Genomic DNA, 26,516 nt, shown 5'->3' with positions numbered 1-26,516 from the left:
TTGACTTTGGGGTTCGTATTCAAGTAGCGCATTAAGCGAATATTAAGGCCCGATAACCTTTCAAGTAAAGATATGAGATCTAAATAAGGCTCCTCTATATTTGATGGGCCCTCTATCAAGCCTAATCGGCTGGCATCCAATCTCACTGCCACCAACGATGGCGATTCAGGGGTATGATATGGCAAGGTTGGGGGGCTTGGGATAAAATGCTGCTTATTAAACACGCCATTCGAATCAAACACATCTACATCCATCTGAGATGGCTCAGTATCAATTGATGGTGTTTGATCGCTGGCCTGAGGAGGCGAAATCCGAGTCCGACGTCGTGATGTTGCCGGAGGACCAGAAATGCATGTGGCGTTAGCGCGGATACAGCGCTGACACGGTTCATCGTCGTTATCCCTTTTGCATTTTGATTTAGATCGGTGGCATCGGTCACAAGCCCGTCGCAGCTGGTTCTGGCGTATAGGTTGAAAATGAATCATAATGCCGCCTGCTAGGTATTAATTAATGTCTTTAAAGTAGTGAGTTGATCATTGATGCATCCTTCATATTTTGGCGTTGGTCTGGATTTATTTAAGGGTATAGTGTTATGCACATATCAGTCATAATTATTTATTATTTATAACAACAATGTCAGGGGTCTTCTTCAGAGTGTCGTATACCAATTCTCAATTGGATATTCAACGGTTAGAAGATTGCTATGAGGTAGTTAATTAATATTTCATAAGATATAATCCGTGAATTTCCATGATAGCCAACACATTATTCAGAGTCTTGATGGTTAGTGTTTCTTCAACCCCTATTCGTTACTCCAACGCAATATTCGCATTCCCAACAACCATTAGACACTAAACTAACGTCAGGTAGAGTTGAATGCATGTCCAAGTCACTTTTATCTTTAAACTCTTTCTCTTTCCCATCTTGCCTCAGCTTTGTCAATGCGACAGCGAGTCTGCATATTTGTTCCGGGTCCTCGGACGCTTGTGTCCACAAGGTGTACACGTCATCCCCAATTCCAATCGCCTCCGCCGTCTTCAAGCTCCGCGGATCTATAAAAGGCGCCAAGCAGGCTCAGATATATTGTGCCGTATCGAAGAATATATTGATACCGACATCGCGTAATAGCATGAGAACCCTACCTGTAGTGTTTATAACCGCCTTTAGTCAGGACCTCAATTATCTCATCCCAACTACTTTTCAAGACATCAAGCTTGTGATATCCAATTGGCACACTCTCGCCGCCTTCATTTCCGTTTGCCTCAGTGCTGTTATGAGGCTCGGTTTTCTTCTACTTTGTCTCTAGCTCTTGTGCTTGCGTAGTTATTGTAGCCTCGCTCTGGGACCGCTTTTCGCCAGAGTTTAGCTCGTGGGTCTTGTTCTGCGAGCAAGTTATCACCATTGTCACTTGGGTTTTATCTAATTATAAGGCTATTCTACTATACAAAATGATAGATTCTAAAATATATAAGTTCGTTCTCAACTTCGATAGCGATGTCATAAATCATTACATACATTAAGCACGTAGAGAGATTCAAGGATTGGTGATTTATATCACATCACTATGATGGTATCAAATCCAAAGAAGACAAGTGAGGCAGAAGCTATCCCTATTACATTATATAATTATTTACAATATTTCCATCTTCTCCAATAGTGGCAGCATAAGACAGCTTTAGGGACTGGCTATCATCTTATTCGGGATTACTATAAAAGTGCCTCATAAATAAGGTCTTATACTTAAAGCTCAACATCCTGTAGAATCTATTAATCGGTTTAATGAACCTTTCCGCATTCGGGGTAATAGTCGATTGTCGTAGAACATCCGTCACCCCAGTACTTTTTTCCGCAGTGGTGGCAGCCGCTCTTCCGAATATCCTGGTAATCCCACCACATATCATTGCCAGACCTAGAACAACCCGGGTTTCCTGTGATGAGGATTCCGCAACCGAAGTCGGACCCTATACCGTGACAAACTCCTAGATGTGGCCTTCCGCTTCTGCAGGAACAGGTTAGCTAACGTTTTTTTCGAATGCTAGCAAACCTGATCAAGAGTAAAAGGTAACTTACCCAACAGCTCCATAGTTGATATCATCATTCCTGATAAGTATGGAATTGACGGCTTCATCGCAGGCTTGTACCTTCAGAGTAGCGCACATGATACTTCCCCAGCAATCGCATTTCGGCTTATCCGACCCCTCAAGAGTCCGGTTCTCATACTCATAAGCGAAGCTAAGGCCGTTGGGGATTGCAGAGGCATTGAGCGCGGCTACAAAGGCCGTTGAAACTAAGATGCTCAAACGCATATTTGTGATGATAAGACTTGATCTCTTTTTATGTGTTTTCTGGTTTGAAAATATTAGTCGGGATTGAATATGCCGTTGAAAAGATGTAGTAATTAGAGGATGGGAGCTTCGAGGCCTATTTATATGTCATTTCCTTCATGAGGCTTGCGGTGGCCTTCATTAGTAGGTACCTATAGGGTTAAAGTTATGACACGCCCTCACTAGATATATCCACCTAGGTACCTACCTAAGCCATCTATAAGGTTCGTAGAGACACTATCCTTACCCAAGTTTGATATTAGATCATAAAGTAGATAGGTATGCAGGTGTTATCTAAGATTCGCGGGCTCCTGATGGCTTGGTCCCTTTCTACTGCCGAGGAACTCAGAAGGGGGCTGGCTGGCACTGACTTCAATATAATATTCAAGCTAAAAATTAGCTCACGAGGAACTCTTCCTAAATCTTAAACGAGGAGGTAGCATTTATACGCATAGACCTCGACATGTTGGTGATCTTTGTCAATGTAGGCTTCTACAAGGTACTTCGAATTAGGATAAACTCGAACGACTTTTAAATCTTTTAACAGGTACGATCACTTCCTTGGCCCCAAACCCCAGTAACATAAGATAAGTATCTGATGGGACTTTTAATTTCAATTTTAGGAGGGTGGTTTTATGTTCTTCTATAGGTAATCAAAGTCGATTTTCGACCAAAACACCCCATATATATCAGTTAGTTATACAGGTCGCAGCTAGGTTACGAAGCTTCTTCAAGTTTATTAACCCACTCCTTCCAGACCGCGCCGATATCGTTTTTATAAATCCATGACATGTCTTTCCCACCATCCGTAATAATCTTGTTCTTAACGCGCTCATCAAACGTCGGATTCCCTAGCACCTTCAATTTTGTAGCACGTTTGTCGGCCTCGGAAGAAAGGTGCGTATACATCCGTGAGTAGTATGGTAATCTAATGGCGTCAAAGAGCGGTAGGGCTTTGGTAGTATCGTTCTTCCAGTGTGCCAGGGCCTGTGCTAAAACCCAACCATCCTCTATCGCAAACCCTGCTCCAGATCCGAACGCGCCGGACAAAGCGTGTGACGAGTCTCCAACAAGTACAACTTTGTTGTCCCACGCTGTGAGTCGAGCAAGCTCGGGACCAGCGAAAGCAGCAAACTCTCGCCAGCCGCCAGAAGGAACGCGCGCGAGCGCTTCTCTTATTTCGGGGAGATACTCCTGCATTGTGTTAGCGAGATTAGGCATAGTTAGAGGACGGACAATACCGTAAAATGCGACTCAACATGAGCATTCTCAACTGGAACACCCCAGCTTTTCTTATTTGCGCTATGGATTGCTGGATCTTGCCATGCCCTAGCAGCTATCTCCCATAGGCCTTCACCAACAGGAGAAAAATAGACATGCGTAGTCGGCGTATGCCACCACCCGGTAATCTCGAAGCGAGGATCTAAGTCTTTCACGTCGTCCCAGGATAGAAGAGTCCTCCATATTGTCGTTCCTGTGAACTTAATTTCGTAATTCGGCCAAGCCGTATCTCGGACCACCTATTTGTCTCCTATAAGAGACTCTCTTTTAGACTGGATAGTGAAGAGTGTCTTACAGATCTAATACCATCGGCACCAACTACTAGATCGGCTGTTACAACACTACCGTCTTCGAAATGTAGCTCAACACCCTCCTGACCTTTATCAATTATACGTATCAATCTCTTCGAGAGATGTATTACGCCAGGTTTCACGTGCGCCAAGAGAGCTGATTGAAGCTTCGTCCGCTGAGTTCGAACCGGAGGTCTCTGATCAAAATTCCTCGGCTTCTCACGGCGGTCAAGTTCTTCCCCAGAGCGTCCATTCCTTCCAAGGGTTTAGTAATGAGGTTTAACGAGTACACCGGTACTTACATATTCAAAACTACCCATGTCGGGTGGCCGCTGGTTAATGTATCGGCGACATCAAGGAGCTCCAGCACGTTCCACGTATTCGAACCAATACTTATACCAGCACCTACTTCCCGCAATACTGTAGCCTGCTCATAGATATTTACCGAGACATTTGGAAGCTTAGAGAGGGCGATAGCAGTTGCGAGGCCGCCGGGACCGCCACCGATAATGGCCACACGTAAGTGACGATTGGAAGAGTTCACAGTCATCTTAAAAATAAACAACTATCTAGGTGAACGAACACCTAGGTATAACCAGAGTCTTGGATATTTGTATAGTCCTTTTACTATACAACTCGGCCTCTATAAGTGACTTATAGAGAATAATTACAAACTTTTACAAAGCAGTATAACGTCAATTATCACGTGAATGACGTGCGAACGACTTACTCCTCTCCTGGAAGTTACTGATAAGACCGAGTTCATCAAGTGGCCTTATGGACGTACGACTTAGTGTATAGCTGGTTGAGTAAAGAGCGAATGCTATACTGAGGTCTATCAAGGACATTCGGTTTTCGCCGGTTTGTGTGATAAATCGTAATTACCCCTGTCTCGATATAAGCAACTCAGGCCGACCTTCAAATCCAACCCTAGATGTACAGAGGCTGAGATGATTGGCCACGGAAAATATTGAAGTTTTCTTGGCTTATGTTAAACAATTTTTTTTTGATCTTGGCAAACCTCTATAATAGTTTTGTCAACCACTGATAAATACCAAGTTCATCACATCGAATATCATCTTAGTATAAAATCCTAGGAATACGCCTTGACTTATCTAATGTGCGCAACGCTGCGCTAAATTTACTGGACTGGAAATATGCTTGGCACTTAACCTCTTACCTTTAGGTAGGTAATTAACCTTAAAAAACAAACCTAAGTCAATGAACAGGTATGTTGATGTTTTGTGTAGGTACCTACATTATAAACTATAATAAAAGTTGATGAATAAGAAGGAAGAGTAAAAATAGAACCTTGGTGGTCATCATGGCTATCGCATGTACAAACAGTTAGTAGCGAAAATTAAAGGCCCAGTTTTGACATCCCCCCTAAAATTAATAATAGTCTTTTTTTTGATTATCCTTTTTTAAATAATTACAATTATACGATTAAAATAATAATAAATTAATTAATTTTTATATTAATTTAATTGTAAAAGGTTATTGTATTTATTTATTATTTTTTAAATTTAATTATTGTAATAATGCGTTTAAAAAATAGTTTTAAATACGATATTTTTTAATGCGTTAAAATACGTGGTATAATTAAATTCTTTGAATTTTATTAATTTTTAAGTTACGGGATTATTTAAAAAATATTTAAAGAATTAATTTACGATTATTTTAAGGTTTTTTAACGATTGGTTTATTATATTTATATTTTTAAATTAAATTATATAAACGAATTTAAATTTATTTTTAATTATGAAAATTTATTTAAATATAAAATTTATAGCGACTTTAATTTTTAATAATTAGTTTACGATTTTTAATTTAATATAAATTGTGGCTGTAATTTTTTATTTACGTATAAAAATGTTAAAGTAATAAATAATTATATAAAAGATTTTATTAAACGAAATAATTTTTTTATATATGATATTATACAAATAAATTGGTATTTAATAGCTTTTAACGTTAAAATTGTTATTAAAACTTTAATAAAAATTATATTTAATTATATGGTTTAATGGTTTGGTTAATATAATTGTTTTAACGTTATAAAGTTTGGAAATAATGAATTTATTAAAAAATAACGTTAAAATAAAGTTTAAAAAAAAGTTGATTTAAGGTTATGGTGGTTATTTAATTGGTAATAAAAAATATTTTCGATTAACAAATGGTATTTTAACTTTTAATTTAAAATAAAAAGTTATTATTTACGTAAATTAAAGTATTATAAAATTTGGTAAATGGTATTTAAATTAAGTCAAAAGTGTTGTTTTATTATAAATAAACAAATAAATAAAAATATATATTATAATTTATTTATAATTAAATTTAACGGGATTTATAAATTACGTTATTTAAATAAAAATGGTATATTTTATAAAAAATAATTTTAGGAATAAATATTAATTTATTATGTAATTGTTATAAATATTAATTATAAATTAAAATTATATTAATATAAAATGTTTTTAAATAATAATAATAAAATAAATTTTTATATTTATAAAATTATAATAAAATTCGTTATATAAAATATTAAAGTTTTTTATAATTATAATAATATTATATTATAGGAAAATAATAACGGTGTTTATACGTTTATAAAAACTATAAATTAAAAATATAATATTAAAGTTATAAAACTATTAAATATTTATTATTATTTTAAAATAATTTTTATTAAAAACCGAATTATTGTTAAAATGGTAAAAGATTATATAAAAAAATAACCTTATTTAAATATTCGAAAATTATAAATAACCGTTAAAAAAAAGTGGTTTTATATAAAACAAAAAAATATTAATAAAATATATATAAATATACCTAACCGTTAAATTTAATTAAAAACTAATAGAAATAAAAGAATTAATAAATAAAAATTTCTTATTTTTTTTATATTTTTACAAATTTTTACGAATTTTTTAAATTGAATATATTGAATATATTATATAATGTTAAATTTGGGGGGAATGCCAAGATTGGGCCTTTAATTTTCGCTGGGGGCTGACAAACCAGCTGATATCTCCGAATTGTGGATACATTATCAAATTCTTGTAATTTGATTGGTCCGATCTAATTACCGGACCAAATCGATAGTGACTTGATCCCCTGTAACGGCTGTAAGTTGCTGAAGTTGGCTGCTGCAACCTCAGATTCTATATTCTGTAACCATCCTTAGAATAATTCGGCATCTTCGCAACAACTTGTCCACTGGCCATGAACGCGTTGAAACAGTTTTTTATGCGCGCAAGTATTCGCACAAAATGACTCTCAAACCTTTGAACGTCACAGACGTTGAGAGGGATGGATCTTTCCTTTCCCCCAGCCGTTACGACGATGATGCCTCATCGCTACACAGTCGAAGTGACCAGGATACTGATAGCGAGGATGACGAAATACTAGCTGCCGCACGAAATAGCAAGGAGTTACGCGCACGCGATCGCATGGTATTGATGGAGGAGGAAGAATTGGATAAGCTAATAATCGATTCGAGGGCCCGAAAGGAACGAGAAAGGAGAGGGAGCAGTCTTCAGAGACGGGGGAGCAATATTGCGCTACCGAACCCGATACGCTTACTGAGAAGTTATAATAATACTCGATCGACGAGTGCGATAGATGATAACGAGAGTTCGGTTGAAGATTTACACCATGAGAAAAGGAAGAACAGACGGACACGAAGGAAGGAAAAGAAGCATCGCTTACTCAAGGAAGCGCGCGACGGCGAGGATGGACAACTCATGTATGAGATGGAGCAAGGGGGACTTAAGGACGGGAGCTCTACCGGCGATAGTAGTGAGCGAGAGGATAGCGACGAACTAGATCGCAAGCGCTTAATAGGAGTATCTGACGCCAAGGCTGCAAGGACGAAAAAGTGGAAGAAATGGCTACTCATACATGCTACTATCATAGTTGGTGTCGCGTTTCTGACCCTCGTTATTTGGAAGCTTTCTATGGGCAAGAAAGCAGCTACTCTTCCTCCTCAGTTGGTTAGCAATGGTACAGCTTTGTTCTTACCGACTACCCTCATTATCAGTTTGGATGGGTTCAGGGCAGATTTTCTAACTCGGGGTCTGACGCCAAGGTTGAATGCTTTCATCAAAGAAGGCGTGTCGCCACTCTATATGACCCCGTCGTTCCCGTCTGTGACATTCCCTGTAAGTCGCCCTAGCCAAGGCTTGGCTATTGACTAATTGACTAATATACTTATAGAATCATTATACCCTTGCGACTGGCTTATACCCAGAATCCCATGGTGTAGTTGGCAACACGTTCTGGGATCCGGCCTTAGAGTCCGAGTTCTATTATACAGACCCTGATAGGAGTCTTGACGCCAAATGGTGGGGCGGTGAACCCTTTTGGGTGACTGCCGAGGAACAGGGTGTTCGCACCGCTGTGCATATGTGGCCAGGAAGTGAAGCTCACGTCCTAGGCAAGGATCCGAGCTTTTTGGACAAGTACAATGGTAAGGAGAAACTACCTAAAAAGGTCGACCGAATCCTCGAGTTTCTCGATAAGCCGGGCGTGGAGAACCCAGATGCGGATCCCACGGACATAAGGCCGCAAATCATAGCCGCGTATGTTCCTAATGTTGATGCCGATGGTCATCGCTTTGGCCCGAACAGTACTGAGATACGATCGACTATCAACGAAGTTGATACAATGCTTGATCAGCTCTTCCATGGGTTGGAGGCAAGAAATCTTACTGACATTGTAAATGTCATTATCGTGTCCGACCATGGCATGGCTACCACGGATATTAGCCGGATGATACAAATCGAGGACCTAGTGGACCTAGATAAAGTCGAGCACCTCGACGGATGGCCCCTAGTTGGCATTAGGCCTAAGAATCTAGACGACCTGCAGCTGCTGTACGAACAAGCTGCCGAAAAGGCCAAATCCAACCCCAACTTCGATGTGTACCTGAGAGATAAGAACATGCCGGAGCGGTATCACTTCAGCAATAATGACCGCATTGCGCCGCTGTGGATCGTTCCAAAGACCGGGTGGGCGATTGTTAAGCGGGAGGAATTTGACATTACGGACGCAAAAGCGAAGAATCTTGTTTACCACCCCAGAGGTCTACACGGTTACGACCATGAGCATCCTCTGATGAGAGCCATTTTCGTCGCCCGTGGGCCTGCTTTCCCACATCAACCCCACAGCAAAGTGGAGGTGTTCCGTACGTCACCCCTTTCCTTATTTTAGTTTGATTGGATACTAATTACGTGCAGAAAATATCAACGTGTACAATATCCTCTGCGACTCCATCGGTATGCAGGCCATGCCGAATAACGGGACACTACATCTACCCCTGAAAATCGTCGGCCTTCATGACCCGGAGACGGTCCTCGAGGAACCAGCTGATCCTGTTAAGCTCGAGACAGCTTCTACTACCGAGGCAACTTCTACCGTAGATGTTGCAACGGAAGCAACGTCTATTCTCCCGGCAGAAACTAGCTCTGAGGTTGGTCAGCCTTCTGCAACGGTCGGTGTAGATCCTATACCCGAACCCGTTGGTGATAAGCCACAGGAGGAAACTCCTCCGTCGAGTGAAGATAACAAGGACGAAGCCGACGACTCCGCCTGGTGGGAGAATGCCTGGGACTGGGTGAAGGATAAATTCGACGGACTGGTTGATGCGGTTAACAGAATCGGCGAATAGTTTTGATCGTTCTTAAAGCTACCTATATACCAGTTTCGGGCCTTGTTAGTCTTTTATTTGAGCGTGTCTGCTATTTAGCGATGGGCACATCCTATGCGTATGGGAGGTATTCATTTGGAAGGGCACTGGCGCTGGAGGCGTTTTATACCTGGTTTAACCCAGCGCGGGAGGATCTCCTCGGCTCGGATTTTTGTTGGTTTTCTTTATAGAAGCATTGTCTAGAACTGTATTCACACAGAAATACTGATATTAGCTTTCAATTCGAAATAGAAAAATGTGTGAGGTGATGTAATATGTAGTAATATTGTCTGTAGTTGACTAATAGGGGCTATATATCAATTCCGGTTATTTGACCATTAAGATCAAGCTATGCTTTATTTAATCTTAATGTTCTATATTTTAAGGCTGACTAGTTATACTTAAAATGTTGGTCTAGTTATCAGATTCTGACTGAAATAAAGGCAGCTAGCTAACATCTATATTTTTCAGCCTAATGACAATTATTAGCCCTATTAGGGATTCAGGAGTAATTAATGTAAATCATAAAGTGTCACTATCAATCCTCTTCAAGCCCCTCTAAATTCTCAACAAATACACAGAAGCTACACACGGTAAGAGGCTTCTTCTGTCTAGTTACGGTTAATGTCTGATAGATTTCCTGACCATCGGCATGCAACCGTGTGTAGAAGTAGCAATCCGTAGGTGGTCTAGTAGACTAGAAGGGCTGACTCGTAGTCTTGAAGAACAGAGATTCTTATAGGATTCGGTATTATAGACCGAGGATTGACAACAGCAATCCAAGCTATGTATATATTAAAGTGTCTTTTTATTGGTTGACAGGCGACATATCTTTGTCATATATAGGAAAAGTAGTTGCTTAGGGAAAAGAATATGGAAATCGTTCTATGTAATATACCTATTGCTTTTAAAATATGATGTGTATTAAATCTATTATATAGGTATATATCCCTATTTGCTCGTTTCTGGTCTCGTAACCGCAGAGTTTCAAAGGCTCTTGGATGATATAAAATTAGTATTAAATATATCTCGAGGAGTGAGTTCGTAAGAGCTAATAATCACCTAGGTATTTAGTAGAACGAGTCCATCGAGCGTAAAATAGGTATATTTTCTCGTTCCAACAATCATTGGAGTTTCCATTCTTACATTAGGTAAGGTATCAAATGTTAAAGTGTTGTTGCGGTCAGGAGATGATGCACTTATGCAACCCATGATGCAGATCAAGTGGACCTTCAGCCGCAAAGCGCCACAGCTCTGCACCATTGGCTGTCTCCACCTCCTCCAAGGACCCTCAATTCAACTTTATTTACGTCATGGCCCCTCCGGTCCCTGGACTTGGGAGCCCCACGTCGTACGAGGCTGATAGAGTTTTCCCCATATCATATCGCGATAAAACTTTAATCAGCTTAATTCAATCTCTAAACCCAAATTTCTCCAATACCTATTCAACCGTCGCCAACGGCAAACTCAATGGCGCGCAACTACTCCACATAATCCTGGCACACGCCGATAGGCGCGATCGCACGATGAAAATTGGGTTTGGGGTACATTTATTTCTTAAGCCGCCGTAAATCAGGTATATAAATACCTCCACAATGGCAGCGCCTCTGAAAGCCATCGGTGGATTTGTCCCTCGCGCCGTCTTTGAGGTCTCGCCCTCTATTACGCGCTCATATTTCTTGGGCCATCACGCCGGCGCGCTCACCTCCATGCGCAAGGTTCTCTCCAACATTAACCTGATCCTCGAGTGCCGCGACAGCCGCGTGCCCCTCACCTCGACGAATCCGCTCCTCGAGTCCGCGCTCGCCGGCCGCAACCGCATCGTCGTGTACACCAAAGCAGACCTGTGTGCGCCTGCCTCCGCGAACCGTTGGATTGACAAGCAGAAAGAATTGCTGACGAAATTCCACTCCGGCTCGCTTGGGATCGTCGCGGAAGAGGGAGAGAGTGGATATGGGGGGACAGAGGTAGTGTTCACAGACGCGGGCAGCCCACGATCGATTAAAAAGCTTATAGACACGGTTAAAGAGCGCGCCATAGCGTCAGATTCACTGACAGGCTTGCGCGCGCTCGTCGTCGGCATGCCGAACGCGGGTAAATCATCGCTACTCAACGCGCTACGCGCCGAGGGCGTGCAGCTCCCGAAAGCGGCGCGAACAGGCGCGCAACCCGGCATCACGCGCAAGCTTAGCACGCCCGTCCGCGTGATTGCTGAGGACACCGCTGCAGGGCTGGAAGGTGGTGTCTTCGTGGTCGATACCCCGGGTGTCTTCATCCCCTACGTCACCGACGTCGAGGCCATGCTCAAGCTATCGTTAGTCGGCTGCGTCAAGGACGGCCTAGTCCCCGCCGAGACCGTCGCCGATTACCTACTGTTCCGGCTGAACCTGCGGGACCCGGAAATGTACGGCGAGCTTAGTTCGCCGACGAACGATATCCGCGAGTTTCTTGATAATATCGCTGTGCGCACGGGCAAACTGCTGAAGGGCGGCGTGCCGAGTCAAGAACAGGCTGCGGACTGGATTGTACAGCAGTGGCGCAAGGGCAACCTGGGTCGCTTTGGGCTCGATGATGTTAGCGAGGAGACCTTAACTGCTTTGAGGGCGAAGGCGCTGGCTGGCGGCGAGCAACATTTGAGTATGAACCAAGCAAGGAAGAGGGAAAAGGAGGCTCGGAAGGTGAGAAATACCGCTAAGAGGCAGGCTGCTGAGGGAAGTTGATGATTCAGATGAAACATGAACTATAAATATATATTTAAAGTCAAATTATAAAATACATGTATTTGTCAAAGACGACATATGGAACCTAGGCGTCTACGCTACTATATTGATAATCCGTATCGTCATTGTACATAATGTACCTAAAGTTCTACAGCAAGGAAACGCTATTGAGATATAGCAAGGTATCAGAGGGGGTATATTGTAGATACAACACCGCGCCTGTAAAATAGCAAAAAAAGTCCCACACCCTCTCCTCGTACAGGTGCTCCGTGTCCTGAGACCTTGTCCCAAGTTCCTCAGAGCCCCCGACTCTCCCGATCAATCCATTTGAAAATTTGTTAGTACAGCTAGAAAAGTAGAAGCAGAACACCAGTGATAACCCTCCTTTTAATCCTCTGAAAATAACGCCTTGGTTTCCCATTTGCGCAAAACAACGCCGAGCAATGCAGATATAAAGCCTACCTAATGTACCTAGAAGCTAACCTTAGAACGCCAAGTTGACTGTTAAATGAAGCCGTCAATAACTTCAGGGCACAAACTCTTGCTGCCACTTGACCAAATCCCGTGTCAATATGTCCATCATCTCGATACAAGACATATCCTTAAATTCCTTTAGCGAGGAGAGACTGTGGCTGACTCCGTTGGTTACCGATCCGTTCGTAGTTATACCGATATTTTCGTGTTTTGTGCTGTCGCCGTTTACCTTAATTGAAGGTATTGTGGTGACGGATCCATTGCTGGCGCTGTTCTGTTGTGTACCAGCTCCTGAGTCTGATAACGGCTCGCTTGCGAGCTCGACCTGCGTTCTTGTGATGTATTCTAAAATGTTATTGGCGCGCCTCTTCATATCTGTCATAGTAATCCTCGAATTCATGCCGCCCTTTGATTTGCTCTGCTTCCCGGTAGGCTCGTGATTCGATTTTGTATGTGATATGCCGTTCTCGTCGGCGTTTCTTGTAATATCGCGCGACACCGACCTCGCTGGTGATTCGTCATGATCACGATTATCGCGGTCTTTAGTATATTGATTCCTGCCTTTCTTTTTCTGGTTGGTTGGCTTTTTCTTATGGGAATTTGTGGGAACCGGGACTGTAGGAGGCGTATCAGGAGGGGGCTGTGATGAAATCGGAGGATCTGGAGGTTGCGCGGATTCTGTTGCCCTATTTGCTGCTGCGCGAACTGCTAGAGGCATTTCTTCCGAGGGGTCGGAGTCTAGGTTTGGGTTAGCTAGTCACGTCTTTGATTCTGCCGTTGGGATGTTACCATCAGCTCGCCGACGTTCAGCCCGGCCTTTTCGCTTATTGGCAGCCTCGACCCGTCTCCGCTCTTGCTCTTCACGGCGTTCATCTCTTTCGGCCTTTTCGCGCTGATTCCTTGCTGCATTCCGAGACTTTTTTGACGATCCGTTTCGGATCGTTAGTTCATCCTCGGACTCTTCAGGGGCGGCGGATTGAAGCCTCTCAATTTTTGGGGAAGGAGATTTGGAAGTTGTTCGCTGTCGTTTAATACCCTCGACCTTCCTACGTACTTGTTAGCCAAAGCACTAAGCCTTGTTAATGTGTCAGGGACGTACTCTTCACTATCATCTCTACTTCGCTTGGGACGTCTTGATGGTGGTTCTGTGGTTTCGGGGATTGCATCTTCTTTGCTTGCTTCAATTGCTCGGCGTAGTTGCTCTTCTTCATCGTAAGCGGCATCTCGACTGTTCATAGTAGAACGCCGCTTCGATGTATGCGCAGCTGCTGAGGAGTGTGAGTTTTTAGTTGGATTGCTTTTAGGGGAAAGCGCACCATCTTTAGCTGTGGAGGTGGCTCGTGAAACAGCTCGTGAGGGTCGATGGATGGGAAGAAATATCGAGTATTTTTGCCTGGGTGCCATAATGTTAATGTGACGATTGTAATGGATTGGTGACAGGGAAGTCAATTTTGGAAGGGGGAAAGGGAGTTGGAGACCAAGATCGGCAGAGGCGCGACCGTCAGCACTCCGCCGCAGCTGAAGGGTCGCCCAATGCGACTGTCCTCAATTTGATTTTAGGATTTGGTGATGAGACTCACCCATTGCTTGCTGTAAATATCTTATGTAAATCTTTTCGGCATCTTTCACAAAAGTACTGGACATCTTCGAGATTGGACTCTTCGGCAAAACCGACACAAGCACCATGCTGCCATGTGTTGCAGAACTCGCATTGTACATAAAAGCCAGCCATATCATCCGTAACTTCGATAGCAAAAATTCGGTCATGGTCAATTGTATCTCTTGGATCATGCTTCAAGTTCTCGTCAAAGGGCGGTGGCCCTGGGTATTCATCATGACCGCAGATGCAACGTACGGCCTCGTCGTCCTCTTGAATCTCGTCACCAGCAGACGCCATATCGAGTAATTCTATCTTGGATTGCTTTTCTCGGTCGTCTTCTTTCCCGCGCGTACTCCGCCGACGGAGGATGGGGTCGTCGTTCGTTATAATTGTTGAATCCTCGGGGGGCTCTGAAGATAAAGATCCACTACCGGTCGACTTTTGAGGCGAACCGGTTTTAGTGAAGGCTCTTGTGCTCCGCTCGACACGGCCAGATGCACTAGACGCACTCGAGCTATTATGTGATTGTGATTGGGTTGTTCGCGCACGAGAAGAGCGTCTAGTCGGAGAAGTACCGGCCATAGCTTGTGGGCGTGGAGTATGGGCGACTGAGCGACAGGTCGGATTGAGATCGGGGGGGCTTAATGTAGAAAATAGGTTAAACGCGACGGCGATCTAAGCAGAGAATAGAATTGGGAAGTATTCTCTTTAGGTCTGAGCAAGGAATATGTGAGATTATAGGTGATTGGGTCGCGACAAAGACCGGATGTGGTTGGAAGAAGGTGAGGAGACAAGAGTTGCTCCAGGGCGACCGCGAAGGAGCTCTTGAAGGAATTCTGGCTACGCGAAGTCAGAGGAAACAGGATAAGGACCTTGCAAATATACCGTCAGGTCTATCATGACTGAATTCGATATTCGTATAAAAAAAACTGCGTCAGTTTGTAAAGGTAAAGAGTAATAGAGGGGGAGGGAATGTGTGTTGGTTAAGGCGAACAAGAGGGTCACTTTTTTGGAGGAGGTAGGTAGTAGGTAGAGCAACATTGTATTAGGTATTGTTCCTAGCTGGCCCTCGCTCGGGCGCGGGCAGACTCGCGCGACCAAGCGACTTAGCGACTTAGCGACCATCCAGCAGGGGACCCGGCAGCTCCTCAGGTGCTATGGATGGTAAGGTTTTTTTTTTCTTTTTCTTTTTCGGGTTAAGTTCTTAGCTTGGATCCCCAATTGATCCGGGCCCTCTTTCTCATCGGCCTTCCATCGGTCCGTCCAATCCATTGGTGGTGACTGTACAGGTGAGCGCGGGGCACCGTACTCATATGTTGCTGTTCACACCGTATTTTGCCCGATTAGCATTAGATATGCATGCATGTGTCGATACTCCCATACGCATATGTATGTACACGAAGGTGGGAGATTTACCTCATCTCATATGCCGGAGGAAGAAGAGTTATGCTAGGTACGCTTTGGTTGTGGCGATGCATTGTTCACATTGGTGCGCTCTGTTGTCTATTGGCATATGAGATAGATTGTAAGATACGTATGCATGTATCTAATATTGGTATTGGAAGATACTTCGATAAGTTTATGTTGGATGCATTTTGGCTTTTGGGTTTCGATGCTAGAAGAATGCGATTAGGTAGCGTTGATTGGAGATGGGGAAATTGATAGGAGGGGGATAATGGACGTCACTTTACCTGATGTTCCTGGTGTGGCGGGCAAGATGGAGGTGGGATTACCTGTCTTGCCTGTGTCGGGACGAAGTGGAACACAGTATTTAGGTAGGTAACAATTACTTTAATGTACCATTTATTATGTACCTTAGGTACTTGTGTTCCGACCAATCTGACTTCCAATACCAACCGCACTTCAGTTCGAACTCATTTACATAAAGTTCACTAAGATTACTAATGGGGTAATTTCAGGGTTGATTGGCCCTTGTACCTACGTATTTCGTGTATTTCGTACAGTACATCGATCCCTAAACCCTTTCGTGTGACAGTGTGGGCAGCCATCGCTCAGTCAATTACATATCGCCAGCACAACTGATCTCCTTACCTTGTAGGTACCTGCCACCTTACTCAACGTTGCCGAAACTTATTAGGAACTCCCACCTGATTCTTCCTCATACCAAAATCCCAACAACGAACAAACATATTTTTGCTCTTGCTTTTGCAACGTCTTTGCATACCATTGTCACGGCATCAAGATTTCTACTTGGCTTGTACGAATCGGTCGTTATCGTAAATCCATTCTATCAATCTTCCCCGCCAAAAGGGGGACCTTCTTGAATACGGAACACTACGGAGACTCGTCTTAGGTTGTATTGGTCATCTAAGCCCACCACCTCGACCAGCTTCCGTGGACTGTCATTTCTGTATGTACAAAAAAAAGCCTATTCGGGATCTTCTGCCTGCAAAAAGTAGCGGCATGCTTGCCAGAGGCTCAGTGGCACTTGCTGGCTAGGGTCTAGCAGCTGGCTCCGATAGAATCGTCTACCATTTACTTAGAGGTCCGGTATTAATTTTACCATAAATATATAGAAAAGGAGAAGGTCGCTGCAACGAACGCAACTACGAAATTGTGTATCCGCCGTCTTTAAACCTGTATCGATCGCTGTACGATAGCTTACCGCGCAAACCCTTTTCCCTTGCTCCAAGTAGAGGAGTTGAGCAAAGTAGGAATACATTGGAGGAGACAGCTGGGCTGTCGGTGCTACAATTGTAATAGCGGGATGTAATGGGTACGTCGTTTCCCCGGTGAGGGATATCCGCCATAGAAAAGAGATGATTGCTAGAGCCGACACGCTTGTCAGCCTGAAAACTGACTGGGCATGTTGATATGGTCTCGAAAGCTGCCACCTGCCCTTCCGCGTCACACTCCCGCGTCGCTGTTGGAGGAATGGCTAGAGACCCATATCTCAGCGAACCGAGCCTCTAACAAACCCCGCGTCGCATTCGACATATGACCGTCAAGGACGCCTCTAAATTTCTTTTACTACCATGTGTTTCTGCGTTGTATCTCCGTTGAAGGCCGTTTGGCTAACACTCTCGCGATTTGCTCGCGGAGCAGGGCCTTCAGAGAATATGTCTCCCGAGTCTTCCTCACTATTTCCTGACCGGCCTATTCGACCTCTTCCGAAACGTCGACTACGTGAAAGGCTTTCTCCAGATGTCGCCGACAGCATTCAATACCCTCCCGCACCTCAAACTTCAGCGCCCTTGTTTGTCTACCCATACAATGCCAAGGAAGATTTGGTGTCGTTAGGAGCTGAGCCTCCAGGTGTAGCACATCGAGAGAACGCAGCTGAATTAGGGCAAGAAACCGGTCTCCGTAGAAACGGCCTAGGTAATGAAAACGACGGTAATTCACTAATTGGACAAGCTCGGAGAGCTTTCGTATCACGACCCCTCCACGATTCGTCGGGACATGCGACTCGTGCCCCTCTACGACAGGGTCAATCTCGACAACCAAATCCGCAGCCACCACCTTCTACTGCATCCTCCGCAGACGGTTACGATTCCTTTGAGAACAGTAATAATAAGAAGAAGCGGAAGATTCCAACAGCTGGTGAGACAATTTTGAATGGGACGCACGTGTTGAATGATCTTGGAGCGCTAGGAGTATCGTCGCCCGTAGCAACAGGTGATGAGGGATCTTTAGATATCTCAGGATCAGCTTCTACAGCTTATTATCAATCCGGTGGTCTTGCAGCGGGCGGGCAAGGAATTTCCGGTCCTGGCAGAGGTAGGTACGGCCGGGTACGCAATGGTAGGAGCCCTTTAAGAACCCTGTCAGACCCGAATAGCAATTGGGGAAACCGGACCCCTAATAAACTCAGACCAGGTGGTGTACAATATTCATCGCCGCCTGCAGGTAAGCCTTGTTCCGTTGAATTTCTTCACTTTTGATCATCTTCGTCCAGCGAAAAGTCTACTTTTTTTTTGGGCAGCAATCTCTAGACAATAACATGATATTATTCAAAAACAATTAATCGCTAACATATCTTGTTTCGTTATAGGCGAGAATTCCGGAATTATCTCCAGTGCTATCGCCAGCGCAGAGAAGCTTCAGGTACCTCAAGGCCAAGAAAATATCAGTCTTTTACACCAAGAAACATCTACGAAGTCTAGTCCAACGTCATCAGCACAGTTTACTTTCACGTTTGATTCCCAAAACCCTGTTTCCTGGCCTGGCTCTGATCCAGCGCCGTCAAATATGGGACCCACAAATCATATGAACCAGTCTCATCCGGGCTCTCGAGACTCGTACAATGGTCATGGTGCTAGATCTCAAAATGGATCAGGTCCTCCGCCGAACAGGCCAGGAAGTATGCAGGGAGGAATCAACACAGCAACCAACGAAGCAGGCAAAGGAGCAGCCCAGGGTAATGTTCCACCGAAGAAATCGAAGCGTCGCGGTAACTCCCTCTTGCAGGCAGCTAAACAACGCCGTAAAGAAACAGAATTCCAGAATTTCCACCACCCACCAGCACCAGAGGATATTTGGATATGCGAATTCTGCGAGTACGAACGGATCTTTGGCCGTCCACCTGAAGCCTTGATTCGGCAGTACGAGATCAAAGACCGTCGGCGACGCCGGGAAGAAGCAGAGCGGCGTAGGTTATTGGAGAAGGCGAAAATGAAGTCGCGCAAAGGCAAGAAGGCAGGCAAAATGGCAGCGAAGAGTAACTCCAATGCTCCTGATCGCAATCTCACGTCTACGGCTGGACACGCTCCTCCTCCTCGACCTCATGATGAAGATCAAAGTCTGCATCAAGGTCAAATCCATGAAGAAGATCAAGAAAACGGTTATGATTTTGAGGATCACTACGAGGAAGAGGGGCTGGAAGTAGATATGCCTAGTCATCCACGAGCACGCGGTAGTAAGGGTGGTGGAGGAGTGGATAGTAATTGTTTCCAAGGCATCTACGTGAGCCAGTGACAAGCGTCCGACTCTTGTCTTCGATTGGTTGGACTATTCGGTATCTATCGTGTGCCACGGTCGCCTTCTCAACTCCTATTGCATTTTCGAAACACTTCTTTCGCATCAGTTCTCCAGGACCGCCAGCCTAGATACGTCACCTGCCTGGAGTTCAAATCCCAAGTGTCGTTTCTCACCTTACTATCGTTCGACTCGTATGTTTCTCGCAACTCAGGGCCATCTATCAACCGTAAAGTCTCGCTGTAGCGCTTCAATTCACCTTTTCCAAACTCGGAAGAATAGTAGTCACGCAGCGGAGGGTAAATTATTCTCATGAGCTAAACCAAGCAAGCATTCACGAGGTTGATGTCTACGGACGAGAATCGTTGTCAATATCTGTAGATCATCAAAAATGCACGTGTCGTGCTATGATCAGTACCCCTTTTAAGCGCTGTCATTAGAAATGCCTCAGGGCGTATAGACCAGATAGATCATAAGAGACTATCGATCACATGCATTGGCTTATTTTTGGCTCACTCTGTGCTCTTGCTCCTTGGGCATATGTAATATGTTTGGCTTCTGTAGTTCCAATGCCACAGATCTTTTGTCTAGGTACCTAGGTAAATACAATACCCATTAATATTGGTCAAACTCGGGTAATAGTCTATCCAAAGGGCAAGTAAGATGAATTAAAGGGCCAAACGTAGTGGAGCACGTGTGCGATGCTTCCATTTCACATCCATTGGGCTAGGTATATCACTACTATAATCTGTCTGACGCTTGGTAACGTCACCTGTGTGACATGGCTCTGGACCTACATAAATATACGTGTAGTCCGAATTTTGACGTCTATTCCTACCTAACTGTGGCATCTTTTAGTAGTAAATAGATTCAATGAATGTTTAAATATAAAGAATATAGCCCGGCTCTCCATTGAAAAGACAGCGCTAAACGATAGCTAATAAAGCATTTCTAAAATGCTTATATTATTATTCCGTATGGGTATTAGTAGTATATATATGTACCTAGGGTACATCTGCGTTAGTTAGTCAAATGACGTAATTTACCTAAAGTCAAATTAAAAGATGAGGACCCGCTATCCACCTTGCGGCAATGCGCATTGAAAAAGTAGTTCACTATAGTACCTCGGAATAATAACTTTAGGTACCTTAAACATTGAGGAATAAGGTGAGTATCTAGGTACCTATAGGTATTGATTTAGAAGCCTAAAAGGCACTTAGGTATACAAGTATATCGTGTACCTGCAGAGTTTTCAATTGGACTTTTGCATACCAATTAATATAAAAGTTACCCAGGTATATAATTTGAGAATGGTTCACGTAGAACCAGTAGTGTCAAAAAGACGTGGCCCCATGCTTAGAAATTAAGTATTGATTCGTTGGCTGTTGAGGCCAATGGTAAGATGGGTACCTATTAGGCTGAGTCTTTTTTTAGGGGTCTTGAGGGCTCCAGTATTAGCCACGAGTATCTAGATCCTCAATAGATAAAATTGTTATTGCAGCAATATAACTAACTACCTACATGTAGGTTAAGGGAATCTGGCAGTCTAAGTACATGTATGTAAGTGCCAGAGTGGAGTTTGATGCGTGGGAAGCAGCAGTAACCCCACGTAGATATTAGAATGACGGCACTGTACCTATTCCGTCTTAAGTTGAACAGCTAAAGAGGATAGCGCATAGTATCCACTACTTAGTGTGGCTTAAGGTGCCCTTTCCCTTTGTGTCATCATCATACCTCGACTTCCCAGGATTCCCGTTCCTGAGAGCTTCCCAAAGTCTCTTTTTTTTTGTTCCAACGCGCCGGGAAAATCCATTTCAGGTTTCGCTTACTTCCCGCGTTTCTTCCAACACAAAGCTGTTTTAAAAATTTTGGATTTATGATCGCGGCTTCATACAGATCAGATCTATCTACGCATTAGTTAATAATTGTATTCCCATGCAGCCTTTATTATAGTCGATTCAGACCAGGCCTTGAGCCTGCGGGTCGCTCAGTCAAGATGTTCGGCTCGTCGCGAAGGCATCGGCCGCCAAACCCTGTAAGTACCTCATCGACCTGTCTCTAGTTCATCTCGAGTCGTCGCATTCCATTGTCTTAGAGCGCCAAATATCAATTACAATATTGCACGACTCGTGCTTCTTTATCCTCTGAGGGCGCTAGCGTAGATGTCTCTCAGGTCGTTTCGTGGTTGGTTGATATGAAGGGGGTTTCCCCATTGGGTTGGATGGGACGATTCACTCATCATGACGACGTTCATAACTCATGCCATCGTTTTTTTATTTCCACTTGATTACATCGCAGATGCTAATATCCATTCCGAATTACATAGCCTCTGAATTCTAGAACCGCGGACCCAAACGCAGCATCGGCCGCCGCATCCGCCTTCATGTCTGCTTCAAACCACAAACCCAGCAGGTCACTCTCGTCGGCTGCTGCGGCCGCGGCGCTTCGAGCACGTCCTCATACGCCTACAAACGTAGGTGAAGTTCAAACAAAAAGGACGATACGTCGAAGTACCTCAATATCTTCAGCAGGAAGTGCCGCTGCAGCTGCCAATAGTTCGCGCCCAGCGGAGCTTAAAAGAACGAGCAGCTCAAGCAGTATGGCAGAGCGTACATTTCGAAGTCCTTCGCCGCATCGAGCTGGCTCGATACCAGCGACCGACGAACGCCCACCGGTGCCTCAAATACCTCTGGATCATAAAAAGGTTTTACGCCAAGCTTCCACAGGCGTGGGAATGCAGAATTTTAAGACTGCATCGCAAAAAATAAAGCCAGGACAATCTTCATGGTATACCGAACCATCGGGCGACCCAAGTAATGTAAGGACATCTGATCTGCCGATGAAAACACGCAAACCCGAACCGTTAAAACCTCAAAATATCCCTACTTCGTCTCAGAGGCCAGATAGTAGGAGTTCTTCAGTAAACTTTTCATATCCGACTGTTTTTCGAGCCCAGTCACCACCTGCATCTCCTACTTACACCCAGGCGCCGCAGTTTGCAAATTCATTGCCTCGCGGGCCCGCTTCGCCACCTAGGTCAAATAGAGCTTCTATATCCTCGATTACAAGCGGGAAGTCCGATCTGCCGATGGTATATGACCCAAATTCTAGGAGAATGATTCCAAGGTCCATGCTAGACAATGACTCCTACGTCAAGGAAACGGGAGAGAAACAGTCCAAAAAGAAAAAATATAACGGGACTCAGAGAGAAAGCAACTACCTCGAGAAAGCGGCAGGCGTAAAGACAAGAGGAACCATCATTGACGTAGACGCAAGTGAACGCGATCCGCTAAAGCGAGAAGCACCAATCGTCGAGACACCGCCAAAAGCAGAGGAGTCGCGGACATTGGAGGGTTCCACAGTCAAAGCTACAACACCAGGACCGGTACAGCATCAGGAGGAGTTAGATAACAAGAACCAGTCATCAAGATTACAAGGCGCATACATGGCGAGGATCGAGAGCCCGTCTCTCCCCCAGTCAACATCCAACTATTCGGGTCGAAGCTCACCAAATTTAGGGTCAAAATCAGACGTTCTAAGCGAACCTGAGGATGTCTCTGATGAAGACAGCGCTATAAATCAGCCATCTCGAAAGGTACTGGAGGCGTTAGACGCAGTACCGACGAGACAATCGATTTTTGAAAGACCTCAAGATGCACCGCTTGCGGGTGAATCAGCTAAGTTAGCTGTTGGACAAAGTCAAATTAACAGATTTAAGGAACAAGCCAACTCCCCCATCGAATATGCGCCGGGAAATAAGTCCATATCCGCGAAAAACAAACCAGTTATAGAGCTTTCCAGTAAAGAAAGTTATGCACGACGATCAAACTCAAACAGCCCAGCTCGACAAGCTCATTTCTCAACAACTCCATCAGATAATCTCGCAGTACGGCACATCCCTTTGCCAAGATCGGCGTCGCCTATTAAGTCAGCTCTCAAACGTACTAGTTCAACGTCAAGAGAAGTGTCTCCCTCGGAAAAAGGCTCAGATATTTCAAGATCTCGCGACGTGTCTCCACTACAAGAGGAGAATACAACGCCTCGCAAAAAGTCGGTCCGCGTTAGTTTCGATGACCGTACTATGGCCACAGTGGTTGGTGAATCTGCAGGAGATATAGACGAGTCATGCCCGCCAAGTCCACAGCAAACCAAGCGGCCTTGGTACAGTAATATCGGACGAAGCAAGAGGAAAGACTTTGCTCTCGAGGACGACGAAATTATGAAACCTCGGCCTGCGTTGCCAAGCTTCGGAAGTATTAGGGAAAAAAAGCCAAGGGAACCCGAAGAACGACCTCTTGTACGCCCACAAGAATTAGCTCATTCATCTGATTTGCGCTCATCCGCCCCAAACGCGCCTAGCAACTCTGGAACCCCTGATGAGCTGCTGTTAGGGCAGTCAAGCGATCAGGTTGTAGGGTCGATTTTTGTTCGAGAACAAACCCCGCGAAACGCCCCAAATATCTCAAGGTTTAGGGAACCATTGCCACCCGTTGTGACCTCGGTGGAAGGAAGTGGTTATATCTCAGACAGCATCAAGAGCTCCGATTCCGACGATGAACTCCTTAATAGCATCGGAGGTGCGAGTGATGCAGAAGATTTTCCTAGCACACAGATTACCCAACCAGATACCCAAGATAATTCTCAAAGCAACTCAACCATTCTTGAGAAAAGGCTTGTCAAATCGGAGGCAAGTGTACCAAATGCAATTCAACTTCCGCCGCATGATATTCCCGAAATTGCTGTAATACAACCCAGTCCAAAAGGTCCGGAGCAAGGCACGTCCGCTGCAAGCGTACTAGAAGAACCCTTCTTCGACGTCCCAGGTGGGTTCCCAGATGATGGATCAGACAAAACACGTGATATTCAGCCTTCGCCGCAGAGTATCAATAGCAAAGCTAATGGCGATGCTTCCCCCTCACCTATTTTCGAGCCAAAAGCAACGGTACACCCTATCCAACCTGATGTACTCCCTCAAACTACACTCACTACAACAGCTCTATTAGACGCAGTGGATAATGAGTCTACAGACGACTCTGCAAGTATTTACAGTGATGCGTACGAAGATCCCTGGAATGCCGAGGGAGATGGCTTCTTGTCTTTGAATGCCGTTGTCGAGAAGCCTATTGACAAAACCGCACCATCCCAACTGTCAGAATTACCTGGCGATGCCCCACAAGGACCTCATGAGAAATATCAACTCCCAGCTGATAAGCAGTTTGGAGCCGCCGCCAACATCTTGGAACCGGTACGTCACCAAGATGATTGGGAGCAGGCAAAAGCCTTTTGGCGTAGTTTAACAGCCGAGAAGAGGCTTCAGCTTGAGCGGGAGGCTATGGAAGAGGCCGGAGCTGAAGGGGACGAGGACGAGATTGAACGTCCTATTCGAAAGAATAGTGTTAAAAAGACAACTGCTCAACAACGAACAGCAACTGAAGCACAGCCTAGATCGTCGACACAGCCTGAAGATGTCTTTTCTGCCAACTCCACAAAACATTCTGCAGTCAAGTCTAAATCTAAATCTACCCAAGAACCTCCTCATCAACCAGCGATATCATCGCGGATGCGCATGTCCCTGCGTGGAGAAAAGCCCGGACAGGCCTTAGATGGTATGCGAAAAACAATGAGGTCTCACACCGGAGGACCAGCCAAGCAATCTCATCGCCAGACCACGCAGAATGAGAAATCCACGCCCGTCTATACAAAGCCAATTCGACAACAGGCACAACAACCTCCTCAAAAATTACCTACTAAAAGAACAAACAGCTCTTTCCCTAGTGATAAACCTCCTTTACAACGCCATGGGTCTGATGCTAGCGATAGTAGCTTTAAGCGTAGCCGCGCCGCCCGTAACAGCGGATTCAGCCTCCGCAGTTCTATGCGTCCATCATCTGCTAATCCAACTCAAGACATAGCTAGAAGTTCCGGACGGTTCAGTCTACGATCACTCTCGCCAACAGGCTCTTCATTCCGGCAAAATTCAGCTACTAATGCTACGGATGGAGCACCAACCCCTACGATGCGGCGCACCCTACGATCTAGTAGTGTGTCAAGTCAAGAAAGGATCCTCCCATCTATCCATTTTCCCTCGTTTGGTCGGTCGAATAAGAACCCTACAACAAAGCGTTTCAAGAGATCCAGTCGCTTCGGCGACTCGAGTGACGAAGACGAAGGTGAAATTGCCGGCTTCCGCAGCCGCTTTGACGATTCCAGTGACGAAGAAAGTGTTCGTCCCAGTACTTCAGCACAGGCAGGGCCTCTATCAAGAGGTACTCTTAGAGGATCTGCTACTGGCGCAGCTAGCTTTCGAAAATCTACGCCTGTGCCAGAAGTAGACGAGGATTCACCAACGCTACCCGACAGCGATAATGAGATGCCCAGTCCTATGCAGAGCCTGCGAAGTAAAGCCCCTATCGGCGGTGCAGGTTTAACTCGTTCAAATTCCGAAGCTCTGGGGACTGCGACACTAACACGATCACGATCCGGTCGTGGCGGGTTTGATACTTCCGTATCAGCCCCTACTACACCCAATCGGGAAAGGCGAAGCTCCCTGATGGGGATATTAAGACGCAACAAGCGAGCCGATCCGGCAGGTAAAATTCAACGTTCCGGGCTTGTGGAAAGCGCAGCTAGGCGCGATACTAGATTAGAGCGAAGTAGTGAGCAATTAAGAGACCTTCGAAACGACAACTCTTCCAGCCTAAGGCTCCAGAAACGATCTTCCGTTAAAAGGAACGACAGCTGGCCCTTGGGCGAGCCATCTGGGAACGAGACTATAAAACGATCAAGCTCGGCCGGCAATCTACTTGCTGGAAGCGGCACGGGGGGAGCCGCTCAGAGGCCCGAGCTGAACGATAGACGAAGCACAAGCCTAGGACTTCCCACAGTATACCAGAACGAACGAGATGAGGTGATTGTTGACGGTGTAGAACATAAGAAAAAAAAGAAGTTCGGTGCACTGCGCCGGATATTCGGTCTAAACGACTAGAAAGCGTTTACTACCGAGAAGAAGCAACGTAGGGTATTGGTGAAAGGAGGACGTCGAACCGCGTCGTTATGGTGCGCCGGCTATCATTACGAATCGCGACTTTCTATTTGTTCACCAAGACCGCGGGAGTTTAGGAAAAGGGCAAAGGGCTCGGGAGCACATTGAGACGGCATAAATAATTTCCAAGTTGATACCCGTTACCCGTGCGATTAGCA

General features: G+C 44.8%; 5 protein-coding genes across 5 annotated transcripts; 3 read left to right on the top strand and 2 right to left on the bottom strand.

Annotated features, from left to right (window-relative positions):
- Nucleotides 1-3,041: 3,041 nt before the first annotated feature.
- On the bottom strand, nucleotides 3,042-4,445 carry GL218_02872 (3-hydroxybenzoate 6-hydroxylase; the record flags this gene model as incomplete). Its single annotated transcript, XM_033579412.1, has 4 exons — nucleotides 3,042-3,518; nucleotides 3,566-3,844; nucleotides 3,901-4,150; nucleotides 4,198-4,445. 4 exons carry the CDS (start codon nucleotides 4,443-4,445, stop codon nucleotides 3,042-3,044), a joined length of 1,254 nt encoding a protein of 417 aa, XP_033436233.1.
- Nucleotides 4,446-7,167: 2,722 nt separating this feature from the next.
- GL218_02871 (uncharacterized protein) lies at nucleotides 7,168-9,566 on the top strand (the record flags this gene model as incomplete). The annotated part of the gene is made up of 3 exons (XM_033579411.1): nucleotides 7,168-8,058; nucleotides 8,114-9,083; nucleotides 9,136-9,566. 3 exons carry the CDS (start codon nucleotides 7,168-7,170, stop codon nucleotides 9,564-9,566), a joined length of 2,292 nt encoding a protein of 763 aa, XP_033436234.1.
- A 1,613-nt stretch (nucleotides 9,567-11,179) lies between these two features.
- Nucleotides 11,180-12,304, top strand: GL218_02870 (Mitochondrial GTPase 1; the record flags this gene model as incomplete). Its single annotated transcript, XM_033579410.1, has 1 exon — nucleotides 11,180-12,304. One exon carries the CDS (start codon nucleotides 11,180-11,182, stop codon nucleotides 12,302-12,304), a length of 1,125 nt encoding a protein of 374 aa, XP_033436235.1.
- A 526-nt stretch (nucleotides 12,305-12,830) lies between these two features.
- Nucleotides 12,831-14,960, bottom strand: GL218_02869 (putative histone deacetylase complex subunit cti6; the record flags this gene model as incomplete). Its single annotated transcript, XM_033579409.1, has 4 exons — nucleotides 12,831-13,516; nucleotides 13,568-13,824; nucleotides 13,878-14,006; nucleotides 14,359-14,960. The coding sequence occupies 4 exons, from the start codon at nucleotides 14,958-14,960 to the stop codon at nucleotides 12,831-12,833; spliced, it is 1,674 nt and encodes a 557-aa protein (XP_033437029.1).
- A 2,498-nt stretch (nucleotides 14,961-17,458) lies between these two features.
- On the top strand, nucleotides 17,459-26,301 carry GL218_02868 (uncharacterized protein; the record flags this gene model as incomplete). Its single annotated transcript, XM_033579408.1, has 4 exons — nucleotides 17,459-18,119; nucleotides 18,219-18,248; nucleotides 18,394-19,090; nucleotides 23,265-26,301. 4 exons carry the CDS (start codon nucleotides 17,459-17,461, stop codon nucleotides 26,299-26,301), a joined length of 4,425 nt encoding a protein of 1,474 aa, XP_033437028.1.
- Nucleotides 26,302-26,516: the final 215 nt, after the last annotated feature.

This window comes from Daldinia childiae, assembly GCF_008694065.1.
Source record: "Daldinia childiae strain JS-1345 chromosome Unknown Scaffold3, whole genome shotgun sequence".
NCBI classification, from domain to species: domain Eukaryota; kingdom Fungi; phylum Ascomycota; class Sordariomycetes; order Xylariales; family Hypoxylaceae; genus Daldinia; species Daldinia childiae.
Note: the sequence above shows the minus strand (reverse complement) of the source record. Positions and strands in the feature narration are given on the sequence as shown.